The following is a 25797-nucleotide window of genomic DNA, read 5'->3' as shown; positions in this document are numbered from 1 at the left end:
TGACCAGGATTATTGCTGAAGCACGTGGCAGGAGCTGGGTATTCTGCTGGCTGTTTTCCTAGGTTTCTGTAGGGTTGGCATCTGCATATTTGCCTAGGGCTATGATGAAGCAAGTGGAGGTCTGGCCACTGGAGGATGCCTGTTTTCCCAGGGTTACACTGTAATAAGTGGTGGTTACCACAGTTGGACTCTGCTGTTTCCTCTGGCTATGGGGAGGAACATGAGGGGGGTCCTGCTGGCAGTTATGAAAATTATCGGAAAAAGTCAGGGGTAACAGTTGTTACCTCACCTGGGAATTCTTGTGCCAGTTAAATCACAGGTGTCCTTGTTAACCTCCAGATCACTGAGGGCACAGGGCTCAAAAGGAAATTCCCTTTGAATCAATGTCTAAGTCTGCCAGAGAGTATTGATAACACTGACAACCAGTGAGGCAGAATTTAGTGTAAAACATTCAATCCCTAAGATTTGTTAATGAAGTTCTTTGTCCAATCAATAGAGGGCCTGAATACTGCTACATACTCCATTCTATAACACTAAATGACAAGTGCACTATAACTTATTTTTGGCAAGTCTTCGATCTTACAAAGAATCACATGATCCTATACCTTGAATTGATAGTAGAAATCTCTTATTTAACAGATGAGGAAACTGAGGCCTAAGGAGAATAACTGACTTGCCCAAAGTCACCTAGGTAATAAGCATCTGAGCTGGCATTTGTACCAAAATTTCCTGAGCCAAGAGCAAATGCTCTTTCCACATTGCAAAGAAAGTAAAGGAAAACTTATAGAAACTTACTTTGCAGTAATAAAGAACATTTCCAAGGAAAGGAAGAGGTGCTGGTCCCAGAATTCCCACGTCCTTAAAGAGCTTGTGTGTCCAGGTCCCGTATCTATAAAATTAAGGAAAAATTACAGAGACATTAGAGTCAAGGCAAAGACCAATGACATAAATGGTATAGTCCACTTGTCAGTAATCACAAGGGGAGGAACTATAAAGGTAATTCTGAGGTAAATCTTCATTCACTCAGATCCAGATGCCAAGGGGGCACTTCCATGGCTCCCACAAAGATACTGAGACATTACAAGGCCAGGCTGAGATTCCTTGAAACCCTACCTGAGACTCAGTAAGGCCTGAGACAACACATTAGGTGTAGTCAGGTTTGACAAACCTCGAGTAAACCATCATCAGCGTTGCTGCTGGAATATAATGTCCCCCATCAAGACTTATTTCATCATTACTAGAGCTTAATTCTATTGTGTAATGACTAAGACCAAGTCTCTGTTGCTAGACTGAACCCAGTCCAGGATGAAGACACCATATATACAACCAAGTCAGCTCAGTACATGCACCTCAGACATGAAGCCCTCCTCTTTAGGACCCAGTCCAGCTCTGGTGCCTCAGACACCAGACTACTCATCTTTAGAACCAGAGCATCAGACACCATAATCACAGTTTCCAATATCTTTCACTCAACTTAATGACCCATCCCAACACCAAAGACTTAGATACCATACCTCTTACATTTAGGACCTTACATGCAGAAAGAGCTATTTACATCATTCCTAATATCACTCCTTCATTGAGACTAGAAAGAGAAATGACTGTTTACTATAACATTGCATACTCCTACTATTCCATTTGATAGAGAGTTCCCACTTGACCAAGCAAAAATCACCCACTTCCCCTGCTTCTATTTCCCATTCTCTTATCCCTATACATCACAGTCCTATCTTCCTCAGGTAACAATCCAGCTCTGCCTGATGCAGTTTGAGGGGTTCAGGGAACCCCCAAGGACCAAAGTATAGGACAGGGTCATCTGGAATGAATTCATGGACTCAAGTATTCTTTAAGACAAGTTGGCAAAGGTTTATTTTTTATGCTATTCAGCAAGCAAAAGTTCTTAAGGAACTTGTAAACCATAGAGGGACATAGTTAAAGTTTATATAAGAAAAGTTATAGTAAAACATGTGCCAGGTATGCCAATTGGGTGATTTGGGAGGGATTGGGGAGTGGTTAAGAAGTGATCAGCTCTTAAAAGAACTTGCACTTTTTATATCTACAGTGTAGGCATTTTACCCAGAGTTTGCCAGGAAAATCCCGGGGGGAGGGGCAAAGGAAGTGTAGTTTTTAGGTCTGCTTCATCACTAAGTTAACTAGTGGTCAAGGCCAACTGAAGGTTGTCCAGTCTGACACCAGTCATTGTCTTCTTTGATAAGCTAGATATAGGGAGTATTCATATATTTTAAGTCTAGGATATACATGAGGAGTCCAGGATGCAGATAATGAGGTAGGGAGTTGGTATAGAGACCACTGGGTATGAATATATTTATGAGCCAGTACAAAGTCAGTTCAAACTAATAATCCCTACAGATGTAGCTTGTTACTGCACCAGGGAGAGAGATAAGTGTGTTGCTGAGGACCATCCATGAGTAACTGCTAGGTATAGTGTCATTGAGATATGTGTGCTGCTGAGGTCCACTCATGAGTGATTGCTAGGAATAGTGTCCTTGGGCTGGGAAGAAATAGCCAGGGATAGTATTTCTGAGGAGAGGGAGAAACATGGTCTTGGAATTGGGGTCCAAGCATGAGCACCCAGGCACCTATCATGCCCACCTATACCACTATATCCTCTGGATCTGCATTCTATTATCAACACATTTCCTTTCATCTCTTGGGTTATCATGCCCTCAGATGTACTAATCCTGGTGGAGGACTCAGTATACTCCTTCCTTGCTCCTTATTGCTGCTCACAGACCCTTCCTCTGGCATCACTCACCAACCTGTTTTCCTTTAAGATTCACTCTTTACAGATGTATCTTACCCAATCCAATTCTGTGCAGTTACTTATTGGATTACAGCTCTCTTTTCTCAAGGACTTCAGATGCTGGTTCATTATTCCTCTGAAATCTAACCCTGCCCTTATGCCAAGTGACATCAATATTAATTTAAAGTTAGTCCCCAAAACACCCTAGCTTCCCTTTTTTTTAGTGTCAACTCCCATGTCCTAATGCTCCATTTCCTATTAGTCACTTACAGGGATAATAACAGCCTTGATCTCATAATCACCTCAAATATTCCACTTCTATGGTGAAGGATTCTAAAATTGCTTGTCTAACCACATCTTATAATTTCTTTTCTCTCAACATCTTTTTTTTCATAATCTTATTATTCATCTTTACCTTGAACTCTTGTCCCTGAACCACCATTATTCAGTATACTCTTAGGCTCTGGCTTCACTTTTTTTTAAAATACTGTTTATATTAGTAAGTATTGGCTCAACTTCCCTACATCCTCTTCCACACACACACACAGTGAAAAGAAAAAGGGAAACAAAATCTCTATAACAAATAAACAGTCAAGCAAAACACATTCCCACATTATCCACATCCAAAAATGCATGTCTCCTCTGGCATAAGTAGACCATCAGCCCTGTCAAGAGATAGACAATATTCTAAATTATCAATCCTTTGGACACATAGTTAATCATTGTGAGGATCACAGATCTTAGGATTTTCAAAGTTGACCTTTCTAAAAATACTCTAATATTAATTATTCTTCTGGTTCTGCTCACTTGGCTTTGCATTCAGTTCAAAGTGAGATTCAAGTCATACCCTTCCTCAATCCTTCCTCATTTCTTTGAATTTCTGATTCAATTCTACTTGAATTCCTATTTTCAATTCTACTTCAATTATGCTATATGTCTCCTCCATTCCTCTTCTTTTCTTCCCCAGTGTATTTTCCCCCCTCTCTTTCCTTTCTCCTTGAAGACCATCAAAACATCATAAAAATCATTTCCAAGGCCTGAATCTGACCCTTCCATGACCTCATTTAGCACTGTAGTTCTTAGCGGATATTGCTTCATATCTCTTGACCAATTGGAATGCAAATACCTCATTCCTAAAAATCTTTCAAATGCTCACCTTTTTATACATCTTTTTACTGTCAAGTCTGTAGTGTAAAGATTCTACTTTAAGCTGGTCTTTTCTTCAAGAATGCTTAGAAGTTCTCTATTTCATCATCAATCCCTTTTCCCCCAGTATAATGGTATTCAGTTTTATACTGGGTAAGTTATTCTTAGTTCTAAGTGAATGTCTTTTGCTTTGAGGAATACCATACGCCGCACTCTCTGCTCTTCTCCAATGTCAGCTGCTAAATCTTATAAGATCTTGTCTTTTGCTACTCATAACTTAAATTCTTTCTTTCTCAATATTTGTGACAGTTACTTTGCTTTGGAACATTTGATTCTGACATTCCAAGGAGTTTTCATTTAGACATCTCTTTCCAGAACTGTGGCAAATTCTTTCAATTTTTACTTTTTTTCTTTTCTGACTTTCTGAAATAGAATTCCTGAGCTCTTTTTTCTAGTTATTGCTTTCAGTTAGTCCTTTGATTCTTATATGATTTGTTCATGATCTGTTATCCAAGTCAGTTTTTCATATGAGAGAATTTATATTATCTTCTATTTTTCAATCTTTCTACTTTGTTTTAATATTTCATCTTGTCTCACACAATTGCTATTTTCTGTTTGGTCCATTCTGATTTGCAAGTAAGCAGTTATTTCATTAAGGTTTTGTACACTTTGTGACAAACAGTTCATTCTCTTTCCTGGTGGGTCCTCCACACCTCTCATTTCTTTTCCATTTCTTTTCTATGTCAGGCTCAATTAATTTATAATACCATTTTAATTTAATTTTTTTTAGCTCTTTCATTGTTTAATCTAGGGATTCTAATTTTTGGGAGCAAGCTGTGCTTTTCTTCAAGGTTTCCTTGATAGATAGATAAATAGATAGATAGATAGATAGATAGATGCATAGATAGATAGATTGATGGATGTATGGATGTTTTTCTTGGTTTACTACTTGTGTAACCTTGGTCTCTTAGTAATTCTTGTCTTTTTTTTGTTTGTTTAGTCATTACTTCACTCATTTGTTCTAGGCAACCTGGCATTACAGATTTAGCTTAGACAACTTTTGGAGTTGATTCCATCATGATAGCTCTTCTAGAGTTATACATATTTCTTCCTGTGTATGGCATTAAGTCCACAGTATATTCACCTTGGGGTTTTGGGCACTGAGTGCCTGGTAAGCAGGTTGTCCCAAAACCCAAGTTGCTAGCCTGGAGCTGAGCTGAGTTCAAGATCATCTTTAGGTGTCCATGTACTGCAGATCTTCTGAGTTTTGGGTGCTGATTTCAGGCTCCATCTCCAAGTTTTGTCCTGGGCTGGAGGCTGAATCTATGTTCTAGTCTAGGCTAGGCTAACATGATTTGCATTTCAGCTAATGATCTCATTATTCAGCTGAAATTGCTTCCTCAAATGGCAACACAATCTCTTAACTGTGAAATTAAATTCAATGACTTTTTCCTCAATTTTCAAAGTTCTTTACCTCTCCATACCACTTGTCATTATTGACCACTCTTTCCTATTGGATGCTATCTCTTTAATATCTCTAACATGTTCACAGCTAATTACAAATGAGATTTATGCATACACACACAATAAGTAATTGTGGTAGAAATTGGGGGATATGTAAGACACGTCTTGAGGATATCTTTGTACCACTACTTCTTCAGAGCAGGTGCTGGTGGCTAGAACACTGGAACTAGAGAGAAGAAACTCTTAGTTTTTTAACACTAAGTAGATGTGTGATCCTTGGAAAGTTACCTAACTTGTGTTTTTCTCAGTTTTCTCAGTTGTAAAATGGTGATAATAATGGTACCTACCTTTCAGAATTGTTGTGAGGATCAAATGAGTACCACAGCACCTGGAATATAGTACTTACTTGGAAAAGTCTTGCTTTCTTACTTCCATGTTTCCTTTCTACTTTCCTTCCTTCCTAACTTCCTTTCTTTCTTATTTCATTATATGCTGCAGCTTACTCATGCTCATCATGAACCTATCAAAGATGCCCATAGCTTTAATTTCTCAAAGACTTTTTTACTGAATAAAAAGACAGGCTTGCTGAAGGTGTTTGACATTTCTAGGGAGGATGGTCCAAATCAAGAGCTGGTGAGTTGCCCCATGTTTTCATTTGCAAATACCTTTGAATTCATTGTCCTAAACTAGAATGCATTGCAGAATCTTGCTATTAGATCCACAATGGTCATATCCACTTTTGGTTGAGTATTGAAGAATTAGATACCCTAATATATCATTGGTAGGACTACAGAATCAAGAAAATATTTTGGAGAACTTGTTTGACATGCAATGCATTAATCATCTCTGTATTGATATTAATATTATTTCCTCATCTAAGGAATAGTTTCCCTTCCTTTTGACTTAGCATATCTGTTTGCTGATTATAATCTCAAATTAATAGGTTCCATATACATACAATACTAAATTATGTTACTTTATTTTATATTTGTGTTGTATTCTTAGGCAGCTTCCTTCTCTTGTCTTAACCTTGAGTGCCTGAGCTGTCAAATGAGGGAGAAAATAAGAGAGTTGTAGAAGACAATTCTCAAATTCCTTCCTAGGTCTCATATTCTATGCTCCTATAAACATTGTAATACATCATTCCCCTCAGCCAGCAATGGCACAAAGCAGCACACATTGGCTGTTGTGACTTTCGTTATGTGACAAGTTAATAGAATTATAAATCCAGAGTTTTAAGACACTTCAGAGTCCATCTTCAGATTCCCCTTATTATACGAATGAGGTAACTGAGGCTCAATGATTTAAGATCCTTGACCAATGTCACATGGGTAAGTGGGCATCAAGAGAAGGATCTGAATTTGGGCCTTTCACTCCAGAGCATGTTGTCATTCTAGTTTGCTAAGTGTCTCCTAAGCCATCAATGTTGCGGTGATTTTGGCATGAATGTAGAAGGATCCCATAGTATCTAATGGTCGTATTTCTCCAGTTCTGTGACCTTCTAGTGTTTCCTGATATTCTAAGGAAGAGATTTATGTATCAGGATTATGATATTAAACTATTTCCCGGTTCAAAGACAACCTCATTTGTTCCAAACTGGTCATTTTTTATATTCATGTGGATAATTATAACAATTACTCTCTATTTCCTTACAGGGAATTTTGAAAATATTAGCACACAAAGGGCATATGAATATCAACTTCTACTCCCTGAATAAATTAGTAAGATTCATAGTTTGTAGGAAAAATAGAAAGGGAAATTTACAAAGTCCTTCTGTGAATTTTTCTTTAACATTTAGCTGTGACTGGTGCCTCATTATGTGATAAATTAACCAACATGCCAGGGAATAAGCAAATGCCTAAGCACAAAACATTTATATCCTGTAGAACGTAATTAAATAATAGTCCTTAAAGCCATCAGAAGCCTTACAAAATAAAGACAGCAAATGCTGAAGTTTAGGGTGGTTGCAAGACCTGAGGTTGGGTCGCTACCAGTTCTATGGCCAGTACGAGACCTTGTGCCTCATCAGTTTGTGGGGACTACAGCATTAGACATAATTGAGCAATTCATATTGTTTGTACAGAAAAGCTTCCATCTCTAACATGTATCTGTGACATTGACCAGTTTTCTAGTTTCTTGTCTTTCTAGCACAGTGATTAGTCAAAAGAGAAAGAGGGAGCAGAACAACAGCACTCAACTTTTGGCGATGCCCCATTCCAAAGCCTTTGAAAATGAGAATGCAGAATGTGTCATATGTAATCCCTAGAAACTGGATGATAGAAAAAACTAGTGTTTTTGTCAAGATGAATGTCAGCAATTAAACTGCAAAAAAAAATTGGACATAAGGAAATACCTTTTAAACTGTGAAAAGTAAAATAATAGGGAGTAAAATTGGAAAAGAATAAAAACAGGCAATTGATATGAACTTAGGTTTCTTTAAGGAGTTTTCTTGGCTTTTAAATTGCTTGACTAATACCAAACGAATATCCTAAAAGTCTATTCTTTTGGTAAAAAGACAATGCAGCCTTTGATAAAGGAGTTTTCTTTCCTTTGGTACTTTTTCTAGCAAAATATGTCAACTCATTTATATAAACAAAGTCAGCATTTTCAGTTACAGAAATACTAAACAAATATATCCTTATCTACCTTATGCAAAGAGTAAGAAGCAATTAGAAACCAGTCATTGTGAAATGTCTGGTGATATTCACAAAGGACCTGCCTAATCCCTGATAAATTGTAGTGGGAAAAAAGGAGATTCTCACTTACAGAAACAAGAGAGTCAGGAAGAGAACAAGTAGTGCCCAGGTTCCAGCACTTAAGCTTCGGATGATGTTCATCGTTGTGCTCTCTACTCAGCTTTCTATTTCTGTGTCTTTTCCTAGTCTCTGTTTGCACCTTAGTTCTTAATACCTCAACTTCAAGTGCTGTTGTAATTCCCTGAAAAATTCTGAAAGGTGTATAATAACCTGAAAACAAGGGGTGGAGTTAAAGGGACAGCCAACGAAACTATGAGTCAACTGGGAAGTTTTCTGGATCCTATACAAATTTTCATCTCTAAAGTCTCAAGGGCTTCTTTACTGATCTATTGTAAGGGAGGGAAAAAGTTCATGAAAATCTGTGATAATTAACTTCAGAAAACAATAATTAACCCTATCCATTTTAAACACATAATGGTTATGATACAAAACCTTTAATTCTTGTCAGAAATAGTGGTTTCAAAACCACAGTGAAGTTAAAGTTTTATGGAGGTCTAAAGCACAAATGAAGTAGTCAATAAGCATGTATTAAGTGCTTGTATGTGCCAGGCACTACACTTAGTCCTTGGGATAAAAGATGAAAATTCTGTCTGTGACAATTAATAGCTGTATGAACATAAGAAAGTAATGAGTTATAGACCCAGGAAAAAAGAGGTGAACTCAGATTCATTAGGCAAAAGTTTGAATGCAAGGTCTGCCACTTATGGCCTCTATGACAAGGAAAACTTGTTTTACAGGATCTAACATTTCTCAGCAATAATGAGAGTCTCAGAGAGCACCAAGGTCTCTCCAAGCTCTGGTTGTGTTATCTTTGTACCATAACTTTCTCATCTGAGAAATCTGAAAAATAAAATTTATAATACATTCCTGACTGGTTTCTTCTGAAACTCAGAAGAATTAATGTCTACAAAGTGCTTTGTAAATTTTAAATGCTATATAAGTTATTAGCTATTACTAAGATTGATCTCTGTTAAAGAGGCAGTACCACAAGGAGGGAAAAGTGCTCACCAAATGTTCTGTAGTAATCCATAGAGAAACACACCTGGGGGAAGTCTTTTTTAGAAGAGTCACAATGTGACCAAATCCCAGATGCTGACCAGCATTAGAGATATCATCCTAAGACAAATAAGAAGCCTCAGGCACAAACTAACTTCTTGCTTCCAATGACTGATAGGAAAATGAAATCTGTTCATCCCTTCCCTAAATCGTATAATCATATGATTTCAGAGTTGAAAGGGACCTGAAAGGTCCTCTTACTACAGCAAATGCATGAATAAACATCTTGTCTGCAGCAGACCAAGCAAGTGCTCATCCAACCTTTCTCTTGTTAGTTGCTGAGTCATTTCAGTCATGTCTGACCTTTAGTGACCACATATAGAACTTTCATGGCAAAAATATTGGCATGTAAAATACATGGTTTGCTATTTCTTTCTCCAGCTAATTTTACAGATAAGGAATTAAGGTAAACAGAGTAAAGTGACTTTCCCAGGGTCACATGGCTAGTAAATGTCTAAGGCTAGATTTGAACTTAGGTTTTCCTTACTCCAGGGTTGGTACTCTATCCACTTCATCACCTAGTCTTTCTCTGAAGACCTCCAAAGAATATAATATATATGTATATGTATATATATAATATCATATCATATAATAATACAAGAAATAATTGAAGAAAATTGTCCTGAAGCATTAGTACAAGAGGGGAAAGTAGAAATATAAAAAAATCCATTGATTATTACCTGAAAGAGATCCTACAAGACAAACTTACATGAATATCATAGTCAGATTCTGAAACTCCTAGCTCAAGGAGAAAATATTAGGAGCAACAACAACAACAACAAAAAAAAAAGCAATTCAAATATAGCAAAGCCACAATTAGAATCACACAAGACCAAGCAGCATCAACACTAAAAAACTGTTGGTCTTGGAACACTATACATTGAAGAGCAAAAGAATTGGGGTTGCAGATGAAAATGTCATACCCAGCAAAATTAAGCACAATACTGAATGGAAAAAAAAATGGACATTTCTTAATTGTCAGACTTTCAGGATTTGGTTGCAAAAAAATAAATCCTGAACTTAACAGAAATTTTGACATAAAGATTCAAGAGTAATGCATTTTTGCTTTTCTTATTTTGTATTTAAATTTTAGTATTTAAGTTTATAATATGTTTCTTTTTCTTTTTTCATTGTGTATTTACATTTCAAATAAAGTAATAAAAAAGAAATGAGACCTTTGTTAGAGGAATTTCCTACAAACATGCTTTCCCAATTTCTTTTTTCAAATTTTAGCTGTATTAGTTTTATTCGTGCAAAGTCTTTTTAATGTTATATAACCAAATTTTTTCATTTTACCTTCTGTGAACCTCTCTATTTCTGACTTGGTCATGAACTCTTCCCCTATCCACAGATCTGAGAAGTAATTTTCCATACTCCTCTAATGTGCTTTCTATCTTAATCATCTATCCATTTTGAGCTTTTTTTGTTGAATATTGATTTCTTCCCCCAAAATCTGGGACCTTTTTTTAATCAAAATCTGGTTACTATGCTCATTTGTTTCTCTATATTGTTATCCATAATTGCTTACCCAATGCCAAGGTGTATTTTTTTTTACAACTATGGTTTGGTAGTAGTATTGTTTGAAATCAGGCTGAGCTATTTTCCTTTCCATTTTCTTTCATTGATTCCCTGGATATTTTGGAGTTCTTGTCCCTTATCCCACCATTTACACACCCTATATTTTACTCCACCATAATCATGTTGCTATTCTGGATACCTTCTCTCCCACTTCCAACCACCTCAGTTTTCATCTTCTTTTTATGTATTGTCTTCCCCAATTAGATTGTAAGCTCTTTGAGGGAAGAGACATTCTTTTTTTTTTATCTATAGCACTTAGCTTAATTCTTAACATATAGTAGGTATTTCATTGATATTTATTGAATGAAATTAAATTTCAAATGAATTTTGTTATTATCATTTTAGCTCCATAAAGTAATCCTTTGGTAGTTTGGTTGAGGTGGCACTGGATAAGTAAACTAATTTATGTATTTTGTTATTTTATTTTATTGGCTTAGTATACTCATGAATAATTAACTTTTTCCAATTATTTAGATCTGCCTTTTACTTGTATAAACAGTGTTTTATAATTGTGTTCATATAGTTCCTCTGTGTATTAACAGGTAGACTCCCAAGTGTTTTGTCTTATTTGTAATTATTTTATTTTATTTTTAAGTCACATATTTTATTTTTCTGCTTTCATTCTACTTTATTTTATTTTCAGTTTTAGATTATCTCCCTATCTCAACATCTGCCTTCACCCATTCAGAAAGCAAGAAAAGCAAAGCCTGTTACAAAAGTGGTCATGCAAGAGAAGTTACTGCTTTAGCAATGTCCCCCCCCCAAAAAAAAAGAAAGAAAGAGGAAAAGAAAAGAAAAATGCTTTAATCTGCACTCTAATTTCATCACTTCCCTCTCTGGAGATGAATAACATTTTCTGACATGAGTCCTTTGGAACTGTGGTGGGTCACTGAGTTGATTCAAGTTTGTAAATCTTTCACAGTTTATTATCTTTGCTCTAATATTATTACTGTGTAAATGGTTCTCCTTATTATGATCACTTTATTTTGCATCTATTCATATATGTCTTCTCAGGCTTTCCTGAAATGATTTCCTTTATCATTTCTTACAGCACAATTGATTTCCATCACATTCATATGCCATAACTATTTCAGCCATTCTGAACTGATAAGCAGCCTTTCAGTTTCCAATTCTTTGTCCCCACAAAAAGAACTGCTGTAAATATTTTTGTATGTATGGGTGCTTTTACTAATTCTTTGATTTCACTGCAGTTATACACCTAGTATGAATATTACTAAGTTAAAGGGAAAATACAGTTTAATGGCTTTGTGGATATGTTCCAAGTTGCTTTCTTGAATGACTGGACTATTTCAGATTTCTATGAAAGTTTGTTATTTCACCACATCCCCCTGCAATATTTTTCTTTTTTTCTTTTCTTTTTTTTTTTTTTTGTCATTTCAGCCAATCCATGGTTCTGAGCAGGTGCTTCCAAGTGGTGTTTTTTGTTTGTTTCTTTGGTTGGTTGGTTTTTGGTGAGGGAATCATGGTTCAGTGACTTGCTCAGGGTCACACAGCTAGTAAGTGTCAGGTGTCTAAGACTGGATTTGAACCAATGTTCCTGACTCCAAGGCCAGAGCTCTATCCACTGCACCACCTAGCTGCTACTCCTCTCTTTTTAAAGGTGAATCTTTATTTCAGATGAGAATCTAAAATGTTTTTTTTTGAGGCAATCATCATTAAGTCACTTGCCCAGGATGACACAGCTAGCAAGTGTCTGAGGCTGGATTTGAACTCAGTTTCTCCTGACTAGAGGGCCAGTGCTCTAGCCACTGTGTCACCAATCTGCTCACATAAATGGTGTTATTTTAAAATATATTTCATATATTTTGGTAAATATTTCATAATTAGATTTTTGATAAAATTTTAACACTCGTTTTTTTTTAATTTTGAGTTCCAATTTCTCTTTCCCCACTTCACCTTCCCAGATCTAACAAAGGCAAACAATATATCAATTATTAATGTGAAGTCATCCAAAACATTTTTCAGTATTAGCCATGTAGCAAAAAGAAAGCAATAAAAAACAAAAACCATAATGTAGGTTTTAGATTTAATATTTTATTTTCCCCAGTTATATGTAAAACCATTTTAACATTAGTTTTTAAAACTTTGAGTTCCAAATTCTCTCCATTCCTCCCTCCCCACCACCATCACTGAGAAGGCAAGCAATTTGATATAGGTTATCCAAGTATAGTCATGTAAAACATTTGCATTATAGTCATGTTGTGGGGAAAAAAATAAAAAAACTCAAGAAAAAAAAAGTTTTTTTAAAAAGTGTGCTTCAATCTGTATTCTGATACCCATCAGTTCTTTCTCTGGGGATGGATACCATATTTCATCATAATGTCCTTCAGAGTTGTCTGGTATCATAATGAATGTTTTAAAAGTATATTTCCAGCTACATTGAGAGTTCATAAATTCTCACTTTGGAAGGTAAGAGCACTTTTCACGATGGTTCCTTTGGAACTATCTTGAATCTTGTTTTGATTAGAGTAGCTAACTCACAGTTGATCATCATGACAATATTGCTGTTACTGAGTATAGTGCCTTAGAATGGTTTAATTTACATTTCTCCAATTATCAGTGGGTTTGAGCATTTTAATATGACGACTGATTTGATTTCTTCCTCAAAAAACCTCCTGTTTATACCCCTTGACCACTTATCATTTGGGAATTCATTCTTATTTTTATATATTTGATTAGTTTTTTTATATATTTTAAAAATGAGATTTCTATCAGAGAAACTTAGTGCAAAGATATTTTTTCACATTCCTGCTTTTCTTCTAATTCTAGCAGCATTAGTTTTGTTTTTGCAAAACCGTTCTCTCTCTCTTTTTTTTTTATTTTTTTATTTTTTTGCTTTTTGGTGAGGCAATCAGGGTTAAGTGACTTGCCCAGGATTACACAGTTAGTAAGTGTCAAGTGTCTGAGGCTGGATCTGAACTCAGGTCCTCCTGACTCCAAGGCCAGAGTTCTATCCACTGCACCACCTAGCTGCTCCATCTGCAAAACCTTTTTAATTTTATATTTTCAAAATTATTAGTTATACTTCCCATGAAATTCTTTATCTCTTGTTTGGTCATGAACTCTTCCCCTACCCAAAGATCTGACAGGTAATTTTTCCATGCTCCAATAATTTCCTTAAGATATTACCATTTGTTTCTAAATTATGTACCAATTTTGAGCTTATCTTGATAGATAGTAGGAAATTTTGATCTGTGTCTAATGTCTGCTAGATTACTTTCCAGTTTTCCCAGTAGTTTTATCAAATAGTGAGGTCTTATCCTAATATTTGGAATCTTTGAATTCATAACTTATTGTCATCATCTGCTATTGTATATTGTGTATCCAATCCGTACTTAAATTGTTGATGGCTTCAATTAAATTTTAGTTTACTATCTAGAGTTTTGTAAGTAAACCATCATATCATCTGTGAAAAGTGGTAACTGGTTTCCTCTCTGCCTATGCTTATTCTTTTAATTTCTGTCTCATCTTATTGCTACAGCTAGAAGTTCTAGTATAATATTGAATTGCAGTGGTAATAAAGGACATTCTTGCTTCTCTCCTGATCTTATTAGAAAGATTTCTAACTGATTCCCGTTACAGATGATGCTTGTTCTTTGTTTTAGGCACACATTACTTACTTTTTAAGGAAAGCTATTTATGTTTATAATTTCTAAAATTTTTAACAGGATTGGTTGTATTCTGTAAACAGCTATATTTATTTAAATTATCTGATGACAATATGTAACTATCAAAAAGCTGAATAATGGATCTCGAAATCTTCCTTCGTCTCCAAAATACGGTGTTTTCAGATCTTAAAATGTTTATAAAATTTCTTTCTTTTATATACTTAAAAGAATTGAATTGCATTCTATTCCATCAGCTTTTTGCACACATACACTTTCAGGTCTAGAGAAATAAAAGTCTTAACACCAAACAACAACGGCAACAATAATAATTGGATAATTTTGACTGGTTTTATTATTGCTATTGTCAATTATGTTTGTAGTTTTTCTAATATGACATATCTCCTGCATTCCCAACATAAGTCCAATTGGCTTATAATGTATTATCTTTAGGATATATTATCTCTTTGATAGTATTTTCTTTAAAATTTGGATCAATATTCCTTAGGAAAATTGGCTATAGCTCTCTGGTGAGAGCATCAAAACTATATTTGTGTCATAGAAGGAACTTGGTAAGATTTCTTTACTATTTTTCAAACAGTGTAAACAGTATATAGAATAATTATCCTTTTTTTCTATTCTTTCTTTCCCTGGGTTGGAAGAGTTTTATTTATACAAATAATTGTTCTTAAAATTTTTGGTAGAATTTGTTTGTAAATCCATCTATTCCTTGTCAGTTATTTTTTTCTTAGGGAATTCATTTATAGCTTATTCAATTTATTTTTCTAAGATGAATTCTTTAAGTAAAATATTTCCTGTTCTGTTAATTAGGAAGTTCATATTTTGTAAATATTATTCTATTCTATTTAGATTGTCAGTTTTATAAGCACATATTTGACAGAAAGAACTCGCAATAAATGTTTTTTTTTCTTCATTGGTTATGAGGAAACCTTTTTTGATTTTTCATACAGTCCATTTGATTTTCTTCTTTCTTTTTAAAACCCAATGAGATAATTGATTACTGATTTTAAAAAACAAGTTCTAGTTTTACTCATTAACTTTTTAACTTTCAATTTTTTTAATCTTGCCTGTGGTTTGTAGGATTCTTTTTTGGAGTTTAATTGGTTTTTTAAATATTTTTATGATTTTATTGGTATTTCTTGTGTCTTACATCACCACAGGGCTCCAATTATTCCTACACCTGCCACTCCCCAAAAGCCATCCCTTATGACAAATAGGATTTTTTAGAGTGAATTTTTTTTTCATACAACTGATCAATACATTGAAATAAATAATACATGTTTTTACACAAGCAATACGTAATACTTGTGAACCTCTCACCTCCATTAAGGGGTACTTTAGGAGTGTCTTCCATATGTCCTCATATAAATCTCATTTGATTTTTATACTTTTGTTACATTTATTTTTTGTGTCATTTGCATTTTTGTGGTTAGGGCATATATTGTTTTCTGGGCTCTATTTATTTTATTTTGCATCAATTCATATAGACAAGGCTACAATTATATTTACACAAGTCTACACTATGCTTTTGTAGTCAGACTTCAAGAGTTTTTTTGGCATTTCAGAAAATTTTTGAGTGACTTTTCTTCTTCTTTTTTTTACCTTTTTCATTGTTGTTGAGCTCTGACAGTTTTGTGTCCAGCTCTTCACGGGCCCATTTGGGGTTTTCTTGGTGAGGGTACTGGAACAGTTTGCTATTTCTCTCTCAGCCCATTTTACAGATTAAGAATTGAGGCAAACATCGTTAAGTGACTTACCCAGGCTCACATAGCTAGAAAGTTTCTGAGGCCAGATTTGAACTCTTGAAATTGGGTCTTCCTTATTCCAAGCCAAGTGTTCTATACCCTGTACCACCTAGCTGCTCAATAAGATTTCACTTTTATACCACATTAAGGTTTATTTCAGAAAAATATGTTTATGGTTATTTTTTTCTTTTTCTTTTTTTTTTTTCAGGCAATTGTGGTTAAGTGACTTGCCCAGGATCACACAGCTAGTAAGTGCCAAGTGTTTGGTCTGAGGCTGGATTTGAACTCAGGTCCTCCTGACTTCAGGGCCAATGCTCTATTATGGTTATTTTTAGTGACAGATGTTTACATGAGATATCAGGTGTTTGTATTTAACCTAGTAAACAATGAAAAAATGAAAAATTTGACTAGGAAAATGGCATTTTGTAAGTAAAAATTTAGGAAGAATAATCTGGTATGGATCCAGAAGATGGACTCATGTAGAGAGAGATTCAAGGGAAGGGAGGCCAGTTACAAACCTACTCCAGTAACTGCAGAAATGTAGGGACGAGACAATGTAGGTTTACACTAGAGTGGTCAAAGAGAATGGCAAGGACTAACCAAAAACAAGAAACATTACAAAAGAAAAATCGATTACTGATTGGAGATGGTAAAAACAAGAATCTAACGTCTTATAATGTTCCAGCTGGAAGAATATCTAGTCTCTCCACCAATACCATTTTATAGTCCATCATTGATTTTTCTTTCAAACATTCAAGAGCCCTTCTTAAATAGGCAGAGGACTTAAGTTGTTTGGAGTGGGGGGGGGGGTTAAAATAACAGAATTCCATTATTTACCATAGACAGAAGGACTGTGTAAGAAGCACAAACTTTGATAGGGGTTAGTTTTCTAGTGGCCCCAAATGTTTTCCTGTTTTGATTGTACCTCAACCACATTATATCCTTGGGTGAAATATAGGCCAACCAGATATGTTAAGAGAGTTCTTTTTGACTGTTTATAAGTTTAGGCATAAATACTTTTCTTTTACACTTTTTATCACCTGAAAGAAGGCCTATTTGGTATTTCATAAATTGTTAGTCAAATATTTCGGTGGAAACTGAAGATCCATTTACCATTTGCATAGAGAAATAAGAAAGAAGACAAGTGCTGAAGTTCTTGGGTGAAACCCCAAAGGGAACACAACCAAAAGAGTGTGATTTGTAACGAATCTCTAAGACTGAATTTGATCAAAGTAAGCTCAAAGTTTTTGTCGGTGTTTACACTCAAATGTTTATGGAAGGAATGGAAAAGGAAAAAGAACTAAAAGAATGATTTGTCCCCTTACCAGAGTTATCAGTGTTAAATTGGACTTCTGCATGAACATTCTGATCAGTTACTTGGCTATAAAAAATTAAGATAATCAAAACCAACACATTGCCCATCCAACTAAATGACAATGATATGACTTTAAGGAATACTAGACATGAGACAAGAAGTTTATGAAAATGTCTTTTGTGGTTTGTAGCATTAGACAACTATGTCTAATGCAAAATATTAAAGAAATGATACTTCATTTTTCTACAGTTTCATATAAAGACAGTTTTTAATATTTATTTAAATTTTTTTAAGTTCCAGATTTTCTCTCCCTGACCTCCCCCTCCCAAAGACAGGAAGTAGTTTGATGTAGGTTATACACGTTCAGTCATGCAAACCATATTGCCATATTAGTCATGTTGTGAAAGATGATACAGACCCAAAAGAAAAAAATTTTTAAAAATCCACAAAATAAAAAATATTTTGCTTAGGTCAAATGCAGAATATGAAAAATAAGTAACATGCTCACCACAATTTTACTACATTTACCATTACAATAATTGTCAAGGATAATTATTTATAAAAAATAATAGACACTCAATTCATGGCTTTATCTATGTTTATCCATTGAATCACAATAGTAATATCAAGTTGTACTAATCCATTGAGTGCCATTTCTTTTGGAACATGATCAATTGGATCAGTGTACGTGACACTTAACAACACTGAACATTATACAATAGTCCTCAAACATCCAAAAGATCATCTGAAAAATCTAAGAATTCATCTCCTCTGGTTAAAAAAAAAACACCTCATTTCTTTTTCTTTGTTTCTTTCACAAAGTAAATTGTTACTTTTGAAATCTTAGGATTCAGTTTCTTTGGACCATAGAAGGAAAATCTAGGGCATGATTGTAGACAGGGGTGAGTAGAATGAGAAGGAGAATTTCTAGTGTTGGTTTGCCTTCTTGGTCCTTGGTACAGCCTGCAGGATAATGAGTATAGTTGGTGAAAGGAGTGTCTGAACCTATAACAATTAAGAAAATCAATTAGAGTTCAATAAGCAACCAGTACCAAACAATAGAAAGAAAATGAAGTAGTTACAAATGTTAATGACATCTTAAAGAAAAAATATTATACACATGAAGACCAACTAGCTGGAATGTCATGTAAAAGAATGTTAGATTGATGTGGTTGTAATAGACTCCCAATATAGTTTGAACTTCAAAAACTGTCACAAAATATAATAAATATATATTAACTATGTACTCAGGTTTTAATGATACTAGTCTGTTGTAAGGTAGAATTAAGAATCTTGCTGAAATTAATTTTATTTTATTCACTCCCATGACTTTTGATACTATATATTTTTCTCTCATAAAACAAAGGAATTAAAAGGATCTGCTATACTTTGGTCTTCAAAATCCATATTGTTTGCAATCAAGAATTTTATGTTATTGCTTTTATAAGTAAATCAAATTAATTATGTCCCCAACAACACTTTAATTGTTTCTCTCTTGGCCTTCTATATATTTCCATCTTAATAATAGTAAGTTAATTTTTAATAGCCTGCTTACACTAAATAGGCAAACTGTGTTGAATTAAATTTGTCCATGTGCCATAGGACATTTTTCTACTTTGAAAATAAATCCTCTTGACAAAAAAAAATCCTAAGTATTAAACAAAGGATATGAATCCTCACCTTTGTCTCTTTAGAAGTTCTGGTCTCATGTGTGGGCCAGAAAAGCAGAGTATGAGGAAGAAGCAACAGGAAAAAGACAGTCAAAGTGATGGAGGAGAAGAACAGGGCCAGCTGGCAAAATGTCTCACCTTCTGATGAAGTTGCTGTGCAAGAAGATCTAGAAGCACAATGAGAAGCTGCATCAGAGGAACCAGTGGCTAAAGCAGAAAGAGTCCTTAGGGACCAATATAACAGAAATCCAAGATGAGCATGTATCAGAAGAAACAGTAGAACAAATCAAAGTGGAAAAATCTCCCAAGAAATCTACAGTGTTAGCAGTTAGCAGAAAATCAACTGCACAGCTCCCCAGTTCTTAATTAAAAAAGAAAAAGAAGAGAAAAATAACAGCTGATGCAGGACCTGGAAACAAAAAAGCATAAACTGAAGACTAACAGGGATGGTGAAAGACTAACTGATGGTCAAAGTGAGAAAGATTCAAAAACAAAAGAAAACACGGTGGAGGATCAGAAAGAGGATGCAGAACTGCCCAGCCTTTCTCATGGTCTAACAGGGTCCTTTGAGGATACTTCATTCACTTCACTTAGTAATATCATCAATGAAAGCACTCTGAAGGCAATAGCAGAAATGGGCTTTACTAACATGACTGAGATCCAACATAAAATTATCAGACCACTTCCAGAAGCCAATGATATTCTAGCAGCTACAAAAATAGGCAGGAGCAAAACCCTGGCATTCCTCATCTTTCAATAGAACTCATTGTTAAGTTAAAGTTCATGCCTAGGAATGGAACAGGTGTCCTTTTCCTCTCACCTACTTGGGAGCTGGCTATGCAATGCTTTAGTGTACTTAAGGAATTAATATCTCACCATGTGCATACCTATGGTTTGATCATGGGAGGCAGTAACAGATCTGCAGAGGCACAGAAACTTACAAATGGGATCAACATTATGTGACAACACATGGCCGACTTCTGGACCATATGCAGAACACCCCAGGATTTATGTTTAAAAACTTGCAGTGTCTTGTTATTGATGAGGCTGACCAAATTCTTGAGGTTGGGTTTGAGGAAGAAATGAATCAGATTATCAAACTTCTGCCAAAATGCAGGCAAACGTTGCTCTTTTCTGCATGCAAACTCATAAGGTAGAAGATCTGGCAAAAATTTCCCTTAAAAAGGAGCCGTTGTATGTTGGTGTTGATGATGATAAAGATACTGCAACAGTAGAAGGTATTTAACAGGTATATGTAGTTTGTCCTTCTGAGAAAAGGTTCCTTCTACTCTTTACATTCCTCAAGAAGAACCAGAAAAAGAAGCTGATGGTATATTTTTTCTTTGTGTATGTCAGTGAAATACCACTATGAGCTTCTGAACTACGTTGATTTACCTGACATGACCATTCATGGCAAGCAGAAGCAAAATAAGCAGACAACTACATTCTTTCAGTTCAGAATCTGCAATGCAGATTTTGGAATTTTGCTATGTACAGATGTGGCTTCCAGAGGGCTAGATATCCCAGAAGTAAATTGGATTGTCCAGTATGACCCTCCAGATGATCCAAAGGAATATATTCGTTGTGTAGGTAGAACAGCCAGAGGCATAAACAGAAGAGGTCATGCTTTGCTTATTTTACAAGCAAGCCAAGGTACCATTAAGTGAATTAGAATTTTCCAGTCAAAAATTTCTGACATTCAATCTCAGTTGGAAAAACTAATAGAGAACCACTTCCTTCATAAATTGACACACTACGCATATAAATCCTATGTTCCAGCATATGATTCCCATTCTCTGAAGCAAATCTACAATGTGAATATCTTCAATTTACCTCAAGTCACTTTATCACTTGGTTTGAAAGTACTTCCATTTGTTGACCTAAATCTGAACAGCAGCCAGGGCAAGAGGTTGCAAAAAAGAGGTGGTGATGGTGGTGGTGGTGGTTTTGGCTACCAGACATCCAAAAATTTTGGACAAGTCCAAAATCTTCAAGCACATTAACAAGAAGAAATCTGATGGCAGGCAGTTGTCTCACTGAGGCAGTAACTTTTCTGATCTTCAATAATTTTGTCCTCAGATAAAGGCCTGCCTTCATTACACTCACCATGGAATATTTACAATCTTCAGGATTTGAGTTATGATCTCATTTACTACACTTAAGTGAAGTGACTTCATCTAGTTTTTCTTACTAAAATCCAGTGAGCGGAAGCTAAGTTTATCTTGGCTTCTAAAAGGCAAATGACATTTCCTTTTCAATGGACATAACAAAATACAGACTTTTAATTGTAAATTATATTTTTTCAAAGAATTTATATTTTTTAATTGTGAATAATTCCATTTCTCTTAATAGCACTTATCTTGATCTTATAGCCAATCATTCTTTACCATTGTTTTTGAAAACTCTGTGGCTTAGATTGCAATATTAATGACTTTATAATATAGTCAGGGACATGAGGGTCTTCTTGGCTAGCTATACAAATAAAGGTCTCAGTCTGTTCTACTTGTTTCTTGGGTAATACAAATTGTCTTTATCCATTCTAAATATTGTCTGCAAAATCAAAGGACCCATATTGGTTTGGATTTGCAATCAGAGGACCAAGATTCAAATCCAGACTACTCCTCTGTAATCTTTGTCTCTTAAATCCTCTTGGCCTTGGTTACCTTATCTGTAAAATGAAGGGGTTGCATTAGATGGCTTCCAAGGTCCCTTCTAGCCCAAAACATGTTCCTATAGGAACTTGTTAACAAATTTCATAAATTAAAGACTGTTTGACCTTATTACCATAGTAATAGATTACATGAAGAAGACATTTCAGTTTCTTTCCTTTTGAACTGATTCATTAGAAGCATCTATAATGTATCCCCTTCTTTCCATTGCTATAAAAATCTATGGTATTCTGTGAAAATAAAATATGCCCCACAAAAAAATCATCATAGAGTTTATTCCAAGGCTTAAACTGGGGTGCTCTCTAAGCAGTTACTATACATCCCTGCATATGGTAACCTGGGCTCCATTTGCACCTCAGATTCTTATTGAACCCTGAGCATGTCACGTAACATCTCTGAACCTCAGTTTCCTCTGTGAGCATCAAATAAAATATTATAGGTAAAGTACTTGCCAATCTTAAAAGTCTGTATAGAGGCAGCTAGGTGGCACAGTGGATAGAGCACAGGCCCTGGATTCAGGAGGACCTGAGTTCAAATATGACCTCAGACACATAACACTTACTAGCTGTGTGACCCTGGGCAAGTCACTTAACCCCATTGCCTAACCCCCCCCCAAAAAAAGTCTGTATAAATGTCTGCTATTAATATTGTGCTTCCATTTAACAAAATCTTGTTTGTAAAAGTCTCCAGTGTTTGCATCAGTCAGTCAAAGATGTTAATCACAATTTTTTTGAATTTTAGTAAGAGTAGTAAACATATACTGTGTTCCTTGAAAAGCAAGGTCCAGAGAACAAAAAAAATAATGCTTTTCACTTGGGAAATAGCTGAACAAATTGTGCTAAATGGATGTAATGAATATCAACTGCACTATAAGAAATGATGAATGTGAAAACCTCAGAGAACCATGGGAAGTTTTATGTGAATTGATCCTAATAAGCAGAACAAGGGAAGCACAAAGTATGACCACAACATGGAAAAGAGGGGGGAAAGTGAATGCTGTAATTATAGTGACTTGCAGAGGCGGAAACCTAGGGAATGTATAGTAATACTGTATAAATTTATCATTTGCAGGGGGAAGGTTTCTTGAATTACTTATATCTGTTGAAAAAAATCTTTTCTTACAGGGTATAGCCTAGTGGTAGAGGTTGGGAAGGATATATTTAGAAATAGAGGGGATATGAAAACAAGATGTCAATAAAAGTGATGTTTTTTTTAAAAGTTCTGAAGGAAAACTCCCACAAGAGGCAACTAGCTGCAACTTTCATACTCATAATTACAAATCTCAACTCGATACAGTTTTGGGGATCAGCAGCAAAGGGCAAGTACACATAAGGGTTGATGCTCTCTTTGTTTTCCTAGTTAAACCTGGTTTTTAAAAATGGCAAGAGAAAAGAGATAGGTGAAAAAAAGAAGATGCAAGTTTAGAACAATGAATCTGACTTTGGAAGAGATGCATCAATCAATCAATCAAACAATCAAAAAACATTTATTTAATGTCTGCAATGTTCCAGACACTGTACTAAGTGCTGGGGTTGCATAAAGAGCAAAAGATATTCCTTGATTTGAAAGAGCTTACAATCTAACAGGAAAGTCAATATGCAAAGAAATATATACAATGCAAGCCATATACAGGATGAATAGGAAATATTTAACAGAGGGAAGGCACTGGAATTCAGAGGGGTTGAGGAAGACTTCCTGTAGAGGGTCAGATTTGTATTGGACTTAAGAGAAGACAGGGAGGTCAATAGTCAGAGCAAACGAGGGTGAACATTCCAGGTATAGGGACTAGGCAGAGAAGATGCTTGGAGCCTGAGGTGAAGTGTCTTCTTTGTGGAACATCCAGGAAGCCAGTGAAAGTGAATCAAAGAATAGATGATAGGGAGTAAGTTGGAAAAAGACTGGAGAGGCATTAGGGAGCACACTTTGTATTTGCTCCTGGAGGCACTAAGGAGCCACCAGAGTTTACTGAGGAAGGGGGTTATGTGATCATACTTATACTTGAGGGACCTCATTTTTATGGTTAAATGAAGAATGAATTGATGTGGAGAAAGACTGGAGCCAGGTAGACCCACTAGTCAGCTATTATAATAATCTAGATGTGAGATGATCGGGCCCTACACTAGAGTGGGAGCACCATCAGAGAAGAGAAGATTTTTGAAAAATGTCATAAAGGTAAAATTGGCAGGCCTTAACAACAAATTAGACATGAGGGGGTGAGAGATAGGGAGTAGGCAAGTATAATTTCAAGGCTGTGAATCTGAGGGACTGGGAACATGATACTGCCAGAAATAGCAAAGGTGGGGAGGATGTTTGTGGGGAATGATAATGAATTGTTTTGATCATATTGAAGTTATGATGTCTATTGGACATCCAGTTCAAAATGTCTGAAAGTCAATTGGAGATAAATGGAGAGTTTGGGGCAGGATAGATAGATTTGAAAATCATAGGCATAAAAATGATAATTAAATCTGTGGGAATTGATGAACTCACCAGGTGAAGTAGCTTAGCAGGAGAATAGAAGAGAGTCTAGGTCAGAACCCTGAGGGACACCTAGTAATTCTTGCCCTGTCCTGTCCTGTCCTGTCCTGTTCTGTTCTCTCGTCTCCACACATGGGGTATCATGCCCTTATCTGAGAGTATTCTGTTCAAAGAAAGGTAAATTTTGATGGATGAAACCTATCTAGTTATCTTGGGTTTTACTAGACAGATTTCTTTCTTAAAGACACTACCTTGGGGGCCATGCCAAGATGGAGTAAAAGCAGTGACTTGCTTGAGCTCTCCCCCAAACCCCTCCAAATACCTATAAAAATGGTTCTAAACAAATTCTAAAGCAGCAGAACCCACAAAAAGGCAGAGTAAAACAAATTTCCAGCCCAAGATAACATGGATGGTTGATCAGGAAGGTATATCACGCCAGGCTGGGAGAGGAATTCAGTTTGGCATGGGCACGCAGGCCACAGTGAACCTGGAGCAGGCCTCAGAGGACTGAATCATGGGCAGCTGTGGTGGTTTTCAGATTTCTCAACCCATGAATGCCAAAGACAACTTAGAAGGTCAATAGGAAAAGTCTGTGTCTATGGTGAGGGAGAAGAGCACTCTCAGCCCCAGACCCTAAGTGAGGCCCCAGAGCGGCGGCTGCCTCCACAGCTTTGGGCCCACAGACTGAAGGTGAATCAAGTGGCTGATCAGAGGGGGATTGCAGGGATCTCTCTGCTGGTACAGGATTCTCTTGCTTTGCCCATGCTTCGATCTGGGTCACAGTTCTGAGTGGCGATCCTGGGGCGAGGAGGAGTGCTGGCATGGTGAAGCTTGTAGTGCCTGTGGAGACAGAATCCTCCTCACAGTTCCAAGACAGAAAAAAATGCTCATAGACCAGAGTACAGGCCAGGAAAGGAGTAAACACCTCACCCCTTTTCATACCACCTTGGAAGAACTGAAAATTTGCCGGTCCCTAGAACTATTTCTGAAAACAGCTGCACAAAACCCCCAAAGCTTGGGACAGTACATTCTCCACACTGGAAACAGACCCCTACCTTAACAAAGAGCTTATAACTCAAGTAATTGTTTGTGATCATGAGCAAGCAGTGCAAAAAGGAGTCAGACTATATTATCTTACTTTGGTGACAAAGAAGATCCAAACACACAACCAGAAGAAGACAATGAAGCCAAAGCTCCTACATCCAAAGCCTCCAAGAAAAATATGAATTGGTCCCAGGCCTTGGAAGAGCTCAAAAGGATTTTGAGAAACAAGTAAGAGAAGTAGAGGAAAAACTGAGAGTGATGCAAAAAAATCATGAAAAACAAGTCAACAGCTTGCTAAAGGAGACTCAAAAAAAAAATACTGAAGAAAATAACACTTTAAAAAATAGCCTAACCCAAATGGCAAAAGAGATCCAAAAAGCCAATGAGGAGAAGAATGACTTAAAAAGCAGAATTGTCTAAATGGAAAAGGAAGTCCAAAAGCTTACTGAAGAAAATACTTCCTTA

At 35.8% G+C, this 25797-nt stretch overlaps 1 protein-coding gene and 1 pseudogene across 1 annotated transcript in view; one reads left to right on the top strand and one right to left on the bottom strand.

Annotated features, from left to right (window-relative positions):
* LOC114052175 (cytochrome P450 3A4-like) overlaps positions 1 to 8214 on the bottom strand; it is a 44723-nt gene extending 36509 nt beyond the window's left edge. The window contains 2 exon segments of the mRNA XM_027874655.1: positions 796 to 889; positions 8141 to 8214. Of these exon segments, the coding sequence (XP_027730456.1) occupies positions 796 to 889; positions 8141 to 8211 (165 nt within the window). The 5' untranslated portion in view covers positions 8212 to 8214.
* An 11056-nt stretch (positions 8215 to 19270) lies between these two features.
* Positions 19271 to 21181, top strand: LOC114051964 (annotated as a pseudogene).
* The last annotated feature ends 4616 nt before the right edge of the window (positions 21182 to 25797 follow it).

The sequence above is a fragment of the Vombatus ursinus genome, unplaced genomic scaffold, assembly GCF_900497805.2.
Source record: "Vombatus ursinus unplaced genomic scaffold, bare-nosed wombat genome assembly UNPS02014807.1, whole genome shotgun sequence".
Taxonomy (NCBI): domain Eukaryota; kingdom Metazoa; phylum Chordata; class Mammalia; order Diprotodontia; family Vombatidae; genus Vombatus; species Vombatus ursinus.
The sequence above is the reverse complement of the archived record's forward strand: the minus strand, read 5'-3'. Positions and strand labels throughout refer to the sequence as shown.